General features: G+C 35.9%; 1 protein-coding gene across 1 annotated transcript; it reads right to left on the bottom strand.

The window, feature by feature from the left end:
• Positions 1-3,465: 3,465 nt before the first annotated feature.
• On the bottom strand, positions 3,466-9,541 carry LOC128648976 (T-box protein VegT-like). Its single transcript, XM_053701975.1, has 9 exons — positions 9,526-9,541; positions 8,582-8,729; positions 7,672-7,774; positions 6,339-6,503; positions 4,844-4,990; positions 4,666-4,736; positions 4,402-4,490; positions 4,034-4,211; positions 3,466-3,871 (listed from the first exon to the last, which is right to left on the bottom strand). The coding sequence occupies exons 1-9, from the start codon at positions 9,539-9,541 to the stop codon at positions 3,466-3,468; spliced, it is 1,323 nt and encodes a 440-aa protein (XP_053557950.1).
• Positions 9,542-10,151: the final 610 nt, after the last annotated feature.

The raw sequence follows: 10,151 nt of genomic DNA, 5'->3' as shown, positions 1-10,151 counted from the left end.
AAGGATCCATTAGTCCAAGGCCCTTAAATGGACAGTACACTGTATATTTTGCTCCCGATTGTGTTATTCCCAGCAGCATAGTGTTTAATGTATTGGAAACAAATCCTGTGGTTTTATTTTTTCAATTCAAATAGCTATTTTTCTTAAAGAGACAGTAAGCACCTAGATAATTTAAATATAAGCTGTTTAGTTGTGTATAGTAAAACAACTTTGCAATATACTTTCAATATTTATTTTGCTTCCTTTACATTTAATTTAGCTCTGAAATTTGTGGCTTCTTTAAATCTCCGACCTAGAAAAAAAGCCCACAGACTTCTCACAGTGAACACTGCTACAAGTATTTCCCCAATTGGCTTTAACACATATCAATTCACTTTATACCAGCAATATGACCGTGGATAGCATTGTTATCTGACAACTAAAGCCGGATTGTTTCCTCTAAGGCAAATGATTGATGGAGTTTGTCTATTTAGAAACAAATGCTGGAAACGCGTTAACTTGATTTTAAAATGTTTAGACTTGATGGATGTGTTATTCTATAGCATATATCTGGTAATTATACAGTGTTTACTGTCCCTTTAAAAACTCTTTAAACAGATTTTGAAACTGAACAGGAGATGCAGGTTTGTGCACAACTGAAATCTAGAGGCTAAAAGGGTGAAAAGGGCAATATTTGCAGCTCTATTGGTGGACATGGATAGGTTTCCACATGTACAAGAAAATAAATAATTTTATTCAGGACAGGATCAGCAATGAAAAAGTAAATAATCTGAAGATAATGTGTAAACATAAGCTTTTATGTGTGAGTGCACCTTATATGTAAAGTGCACCTTATATGTAAAGTGCACCTTGCACAAATACCTCAGTCCACTAAAAGTTGTCATAAACACACTAAGGTAATTTCTTAGGGAAAGATATAGCACTGATTATTTTCATGCACAGGTGACAGACTGGTAAATGTGACACCAGGATTTCTATTGTTTGTATATTTTGTCAGAAATATTATGGCATATGACAAAATCCAAATTATTTCTATTATCAATTTTGCTTAGTTCTCTTGGTATTGATTGTTAAAGAGTAATTCTAGGCAAGCTCAGGAGCATGCACGTGTCAGCCATATTTGCAACAATGTTTATAGCAATGCTAAACAAACTGTCTAGTTTTTGGTATGTATAACATTGCTATAAACATTGTTGGAATCACTGCTGTCAGATGGCTAATGATACGTGCACACTCCTGAGCTTACCTAGAATTACTCTTAAAAAAAAAAAAAATTACCAAATTGGAAAGTTGTTTAAAATTGAATGTTCTGTCCAATTAATTTAAAGGGACAGTCAAGTAAAAAAAAAAAAAAACTTTCATGATTCAAATAGGGCATGCCATTTTAAACAACTTTCCAATTTACTTTTATCACCAATTTTGCTTTGTTCTCTTGGTATTCTTAGTTGAAAACTAAACCTAGGAGGGTCATATGCTAATTTCTTAGACCTTGAAGGCCGCCTCTAATCTAAATGCATTTTGACCGTTTTTTACCACTAGAGGGCATTAGTTCATGTTTTTCATATAGATAACATTGAGCTCCTGCATATGAATTTACCAAGGAGTGAGCACTTATTGGCTAAAATGCAAGTCTGTCAAAAGAACTGAAATAAGGGGGCAGTCTGCTGAGGCTTAGATACAAGGTAATCAGAGGTAAAACGTGTATAATTATAACTGTGTTGGTTATGCAAAACTGTGGAATGAGAAATTAAGGGATTATCTATCTTAAGACAACAAAGGGACAGTCAACACCAGAATTTAAGTTTACTTTTGACTTTACTTTCCCTTTAAGAGACTTTTCAATTTACTACGGTTATCAAAATATACCTTGTTTTCTTGGTATATATTTGTTGAAAAGCATACCCTAGGTATGCTCAGGAGCCACAATGCACTACTTGATGTTATTGGTTACACATATGCCTCTAGTCATTGGCTCACCAGTTGTGTTCAGTAGAGCATTGCTGCTCTTGAGTGGACTTTGCAGGAGGGTCAGACACAGAAAAGGGTTTAGAGAGGAAATTACAATTAGCTTTATTGACTGTAGTCAGAACTACACTAGAAACCTCGCTAGAGAAAGGACAGACAAGTGCTGTATTGGTCTTATGTCCTCACTTTAGCTTAGAACAGTGAAAGGACAAAAATTATTCCACTTATTCAGGTTTTGGATAAATTTATTGAAAGTGTAGTAATGGATATTGCCCTGAAATACAGGATACACTTACATTTATCTATTTTTCCAATCCATTGAATTAAATAAAATTCACATAAAAACCTAAAAGGACATTTAATAAACCCATTAAACAAAAGCACAAATCTTCTTAAATAAAATCTATTTACAGACAGCATGTGCTATATGCGTCCTTGCATCACAATAAGTCGGTTTTGGAATTGCACTAATGTTTAATCCCTTTACAATTTAAGGGTTATGGAATCCACTGAACTTTAGCAAAAAGCAGGAAACTATTACCAACAATTTTTTGATTGTGCCTTATAAAGACAAACGTTCTGTTCCCGCCCATAACTATAGTGAATATTGCACAGCAATATCAAGCAGAATAAAGTGAATGGAAGCCCCCAGCTATTAACATCACTCCTCCTTTTTACACAAACACACAATGTGTACAACAAATGGCACCAGTGTGTACATCATGCATTAAAAACAAAAAAATACAATACATACAATCAAACAGTCGTGCAGCGTCAGTGTCCTGGCAGACTCACAGCAAAAATACTTAAATTGAAAGATTTAAATAAACTGAAAAATTGTAATGTGCAAATACAAAACAATGTGTATGGAAAGCTAAACACAAAAATCCCACTTACCCAGGCAAAAAAAAAATTAAAAAATTGGAAGGAGTGTTGATAAAGTTAGAATTCAGTTGCCATAGTGATTTGCAATACAATGGTGTCTTATACTAAATACAAAGAATTCTGGGGGACTAACATGTTTATCTGCCAAGGCCATATTACAGGTAATGGAATGGTGCTTTTGAGATCCCACTAATCTATACCCAAAAGACCATATTCCAAACCCCTTTTTGCTAGATTATTGGACTAACAGGTTCTGAAATCCTATTAAATCCCAATCTCAAAAATGTGGTTGGTTTGTGAAATAAATAAAGAAAATACTGAAACATTCCTACTTCCCTCTGAGAAGTGTACACTAAAGTCATGCTGATAAAGCCATCACTACAACTAACCTCCTCACAAAGAAAGGTTTCAAAATATATATATATAAAAAAAAAATTGTTCCAACACAAATATCATAATCTGAGACCCTGGTCCCAAACCCAAATATATCTTCCACTGCAGAGCCAAATATCCAAGATCCAGGATACACACAAAATCCATTAATGTGTCTAGGAATGGGAAGAGTTGTATGATATATGCAAGTTCAAGACATTTATGTCCCATCTCATTCAAATTTTACCAGCACGAGTAAGGAAAGAGAGAGTACTGGCTCCAGTCTGACATTCCTGTGTGTGGATGGGTCATTGTACCCTGTGCACTATAATCTGTTGCGTATGCAGGGTATCCAACTGGCCGGTATTGTCCCTGAGTAGGAGTCATCCACTGTTCTGCTCCGTAGGGGCTGTACATAGTGCTACGTAGAGATGATTTCCCTGGAGTTTCCATAGATATACTTGTAACACTAGCTCGGTCCTGTGAAGAGTGAGGTGGTGCAAATGTCGGAAAAGACATCAAGTTTTCAGAGAATGGACGTGCATCTGAATCTGGAACTTTAGCTACATCGGGAGTTAGACGTCTACAAGGAAAATCACTCAGATCATGGGGGGTAGAGAAAGGATGGGACCCACTTCTGTAGGGATTCCTAAGAGATAAAAGAAGGTTGTGTTATGAAAACCTACACAGAAAACAGTGGAATCAATACATTTCTGGAAAATTATACCACTGAATTACAATACAACAAAACAATGAGGGATCTAGAATTATTTTCTTCAAAATCAGAATAGGTTCAGTAGTGCAGAATTACCTGTACAGAAGGCTAGAAGATGAAGATGGCACTTGCTGTTCCTGGTTTGTGGTATCTGTGGACTCTGGGGAGGTGGGAGTCAGCCCTTGGCCAAGCTCCTGCTCTGGTACCCAATTCTGAAATAACCCAGCTGGGACCACACAAGGTTCCTCCTTCACACGCACTGATTTTGGGGAATCTGTAAGATAAAGGGAAAATTAAGAGTCAACAATGGCCTGTAGTCCAGAAGACATTAGGAGGTATGCGACTATTGTATCCAACTCAAGGCACAAATACAGTACAATCAACCAAAGCTGCTCAGAAAGATACAGCCTTAAAAAGGCATCAAATGATTAAGGGTGAAAAGTTGGCCAAGTAGCCTATCGTACCTGTACAATCAAGATCAGAGCTCTCCTCCCACTTCTTTCTCTTCAGACGCTTGGTTGGACTTTGTACTAGAGTCTTTAAAATATTTCCCCTATGAAAACAATTATTAGAGTTTAACATTAAGATGGTACAGGAGTGATGGGGAGGTTAACTTATAAATGCAACTTGTCAAGGTCAATGCTACTGCTGCAAGATAATTACTACAGAGCCTTAAACACACTGCACAGTGTTACAGAAAACTGAAAAACCGCAAAGAGGATTCTTACCTCTTGTGACTTCTCTCCTGCTCCCGAAATCCTTTTGCAAAAGGATTGTGATCAATCTTGAGCTTTGTTATCTGCAAAATTAGGTGCATACAGTGAAGTGTAATCTTGTACCCGAGTAATAAAGTCCATCAATGACTAGTTGTACCCTTCCTCATACTCTCACAGCCATGTCACCTACCTTTTCATTCTGGTATGCGGTCACTGCAGTGAACTCTGTCTCAGGAAAGTTGAAGACTTGTAAGAGGCCCCAGCGAGAGTTGTACACATCATCCGTCTGAACAATGTGGAAACGTGGTTTGTAGCGGTGCATTGAGTGCAGGATGATCTTTGGCAAAGAAAAGGGCAAAAGTTTTTTAGAAAACTAAAGAGTTGACATGCTTCCTTTTGTCTTAAAGGGACACTGAACCCACATTTTTTCTTTCACGATTCAGATAGAGCAGCAATATTAAGCAATTTTCTAATTTACTCCTATTATCAATTTTTCTTTGTTCTGTTGCCATCTATCTTTATTTGAAAAAGCAGGAATGTAAGCTTACGAGGTGTCCCATCTTTGGTTCAGCACCTGGGTAGCGCTTGCTGATTGGTGGCTACAATTAGACATCAGCAAGCGCTACCCAAGTGTGGAACTAAAAATGGACCGGCTCCTATGCTTACATTCCTGCTTTTTCAAATAAAGATAGCAAGAGAATGAGGAAAAAGATAATAGGAGTAAATTATAAAGTTGCTTAAAGGGATAGTAAAGTCCAAATTAAACTTTCATGATTCAGATAGGGCATGTCATTTTAAACAACTTTATAATTTACTTTTATCATCAAATTTGCTTTGTTCTCTTGTTATTCTTAGTTGAAGGCTAATACTAGGTAGGCTCATATGCTAATTTCTAAGCCCTTGAAGACCGCCTCTAATTTGGTTGCATTTGACAGTTTTTCACAGCTAGAGGGCGTTAGTTTATGCTTTTCATATAGATTAATAGCATTGTGCTCATGCACGTGAAGTTAAGAGTCAGCACTAATTGCCTGAAATTATTACAGAGGTAAATAGTATATTTCTATAACAGTGTTGGGTTATGCAAAACTGGGGAATGGTAAATAAAAGTTATTATCTATCTTTTTAAACAATAACTTTTTTGGTGTTTAATATCCCTTTAAAATTACATGCTCTGTCTTAATCTTGAAAAAAGAAAATGTTGGTTCAGAATGCTTTTAAGTAAAAGGCACTATTTAAAGGGATAGTCTAGTCAAAATTAAACTTTCATGATTCAGATAGAAAGTTGCTTAAAATTGCATGCTCTAATTTACTCCTATTATCAATTTTTCTTCTTTTTTGTATCTTTATTTGAAAAAGCAGGAATTTAAGCTGAGGAGCCGGCCTATGAAAGTTTAAATTTGGACTAGTTTATACCTTTAAACATGTTAAAATGATTATTACGTAAAAAAAGAAAAAACAAAAACAAACATTAGGTTAAAACTGTTTATTTGAATCTAACAGGAAGTGCAGGTTTGTGCAGTACTGGTCTAAGGGACAAAAGCTCACTGGTCACTAAGGAAACTCTTACAACTCCATTAGTGGACAGTGATTTGGTTCACCGGCATAAATACATTCAAATCAGAGGAATACAGGTTAAATACACATTTTAAAATGTTCCCTATTAGATAAAAGCAAAAAAAACTTACATGGCCTTGCTGATCCAAAGTGTTGTTAGTAAGTTTGAGTTTCTGGAAGCAGATTGCATCTTTCATCCAGTGAGCCCCAGTAGCGGGGGAGTCTGGGTGAACGTACGTCCTGCATGGTGGGTGCGGCTCGGCTTTCCCTGCAGCTTCCCACTGATTCTTATTCCACTATTAAGAAGAGGGAAAACTTCAGTTTTCAAATTACAGACAAGATCTAAATATCTGTTTGTGTACTTGCAATCTTATGACAGACACAAAATAAATTGCGATTAATGAGACATCTCATTGAAACATTTTCTGGAGTCGTAAAATAAAATTTGATGAAAACCAAGAGTATGAAACCAAACCGTACCAGTCAACTCCAGAATTGTTTAAAAAGATAGATAATTCCTTTATTACCCATTCCCCAGTCTTTGCATAACCACTGTTATATTAATACACCTTTTACCTCTGATTACCTTGTATCTAAGCCTCTGCGGACTGCCCCCTTAGTTCAGACTTACATTTTAGCTAATCAGTGCTGACTCACAAAACTCCACAGGAGCGAGCACAAGGTTATCTATATATCACATGAACTAGCGCGGTTCTAGCTATGAAAAAAAACTTTAAAAATGCACTGAGATAAGAGGCGGTCTTCAAGGGCTTAGAAATCCGTTTATGAGTCTACCTATGTTTAGCTTTCAACAAAATACCAAGAAAAATCAAATGTGATGATAAAAGTAAATTAGAAAGTTGCTTAAAATTGCATCTGAATCAAGAAAATTTAATTTTGACTGGACTGACCCTTTAAAGGTGATTAAACTACAAATTTCTAACAAGCATATGAAAGAACACCAATAAATAAAAATGTGTATGTATATTTATATTTGATTAATTTTTAAATAAAAAGGGTTAACATAGCTGTTAACAGAAGAATGTAATCCAATGCAGATAGAAAATTAGACAAATTAATTGCATTAAAATTCAAGAATAAAATGCATTGTATCAGTGTACTAAGCACATTACAATCACAAACTGCATTTGGAGAGAATCTCACAAGTAACACCCAGCATAAAAGCAGTAGTTGGCTTTAAAATAAAAGGATACATTTTCCTCTATTAGTGAATTTAAAAAGCATTTTAACTGCAAGTTGGAGCCATCTCTTCAATACGTATGTTACACTTTGTAGCCCATTCTCTAAAGAATAGAGGGGTGTGTGGGCTTTAATTAATCAGCCCCACAGGAAAACAAAACAAATAGCGATCTTATTGAAGCTTGAGAGGGGTGTTAGTGAATCTACCAGAGGTCTACTCTATTGGGATGAGTTCATTTAAATATGAATTGCTGTAATATTTACCTTATATCTAAAGTTGTCCAGTGGAACAAAATCAACCAGCACCATATATTTGGTGTAAGGATTGAGCCCAAACAGCCGGATCTTACATTGTGGGAACATTCGTCTGGGAAGGAAAATATGGAGTATGAGAAAGGAACTGGTTTACATTTGTACAATATGGTTATCTTTAAATCTTTTATTGCTATGAAAAATGGTTTCATTTACCAACTAAATGTATTTTGTTTGGAAAGCTTTGTACCAATAAACATTTGATTATTTTTTTTTAAACTATTTGTATAGGAGTCTGTAAATCTTAAAAATACCAAGACTAACAAAACAAAATAAAAATGTAGCATTTAAGGACATTTTTATTACAATTCCTCAGCTAGCATCAATGGGGTGGCACCATCTGTCGGGGGAGTGGAGAACGGCTATGGGAATGCTTAAAGGGACATGAAACCCCAAATTTTTCTTTCATGATTCAGACAGAGCACACAATTTTAAATAAGAAACCAGTTTACTTCTGCTATCAAATTTTCTTCACTCTTGGTATCCTTTGATGAAACACATATCTATGTAGGCTCAGGAGCTTCCTGCCGATTGGTGGCTACATTTGTATGCCCTTTTTCATTGGCTTACTGATGGGTTCAGTTAGCTTCCAGTAGTGCATTGCAGCTTCTTCAATAAAGGATATCAAGAGACTGAAGCAACATTGATAACAGAAGTAAATTGAAAAGCTGTTTAAAAATGTATAATTTATCTGAATCACAAAAGAAAAAATGTTGGATTTCATGTCCCTTTGATGACAGTAGGCACTACAGTACAGGAATTCACAGAAGGTAGGTATACTAACATGTATACTCTGTACCCATAGTCACAACAACCTAGTCAGGGACACAACGTATAACTACATCTGCAAAAACATACTCACCGGCCAGATTTGGTGATTATCATTTCTGTCCCTTCATGGTGGAACTGGGTCCAAAGGTCTAGGTCTTCCAATGAGGCACTAACAGAGTTGGGCAGGTACACAGAGTCCTGGTTGGAAACACAGTCCATGTCTGTTGAGGGTTTCACATCTGCTAAAAATGGAGTGAGTTTTTAAAGCGGATATAAAAAGATCTATACACTCAAAAACCTTTTAGCATGAAGATGCTTAAACCGTTTACATAAGGGGTCACTTTTTCACACTTACTGTACTAAATAGCACACATTTTAGAATGCTAATCACAAAATATAGTGTTTAAAAAGGTATGAACATGTGGACTGCCTGGTAATATGATGAGGAGCTTCTGGTTTAAAAAGACTTCTAGCAATTCTTAGCAGATCTTTAATACACACAGTGAATAATGTAAAAAGTACCTTCAGGCTGTTCAATAAGTGTTACATTTTGTGTGCGTTTTCTCAGTTAATATATGGATTATGTTAGTACATTATATAATTTATGTTTATGTGGAACACTGTGTTTAGTGGTGTTGGTTCCTAAAAATCATAATTATCTGCAGCACATTACTGTGGGCCTGTCGCCCCAAAACATACTGTGTTAACACAACTAGACAATCCTTTAGAAAGTGTGTGTGTGTGTATGTATGTGTGTATGTATATGTGTATATATATATATATATATATATATATATATATATATATATGTATATATATATATATATATATATACATATACATACACACACAGCTACTTACACAATAATTTGTTTAGTTATAATTAAACAGGACAAAAGCTTTAGAATTTTCTTCAGGTAAAGATAGGGCCATCACAATACAAACTACGAATGAATAAAACTCAGAGTGCTATGCTCCCAAGCCAGATTGACCAAGACTATTATTCCCAATCGTATCAGCAGATTCTCCACTTACCAGGTAATGCGTGCATTATCCACTAGTTATTATCCCTCACTCTTCTCAGTGTATTCTAAGCCTGGTGTCCTGCAGATGCCCAGTTTTATTAAAGTCTGGAAGGCGGAGTTTAACTGTTACAACCCCACCCATATCCCCAACCTGAGGTCCCATCACAGACCTTTGATGTCTAAAGATTCAAAGAGAGGAAGGATCCTATTTTTAATGACAGGGGCAGGGGTGGGATGACCAGTGATTAACAAGCCCCTGATACACAGGAAACCCTGCAGGGGAAATGCAGCTTCATTTAGAGTTAACTTACTACAAAACAAACAAGAGGAGGCTGAGACCCAGTGACACCTAGGAAATGTGATGCGGTCTGCATGGCATAACCAGGTGCCAACAGAGATCTTAATACTTCTTCTGCCAGTATTTTGCAACTAAAAGTCAGCGGCTGTAGCAGTCAAGCAACAAATTGTGTAGTTGTGGCTGTTTAGACTTTATATTATTAAATGCAATATCCCTGCTAAATTATCTCCTTCCTTGTGCAGCAGATCTACAGAGAACATTTAAATTAGTTTAATTCAATACAAAATAAATGCAGTTATAGAAATCAGGTCAATAAAATATATATATATATATATATA

Source organism: Bombina bombina, chromosome 2 (assembly GCF_027579735.1).
Source record: "Bombina bombina isolate aBomBom1 chromosome 2, aBomBom1.pri, whole genome shotgun sequence".
In the NCBI taxonomy this organism is placed as follows: Eukaryota; Metazoa; Chordata; class Amphibia; order Anura; family Bombinatoridae; genus Bombina; species Bombina bombina.
This window is presented reverse-complemented; position numbering and strand designations above follow the sequence as displayed.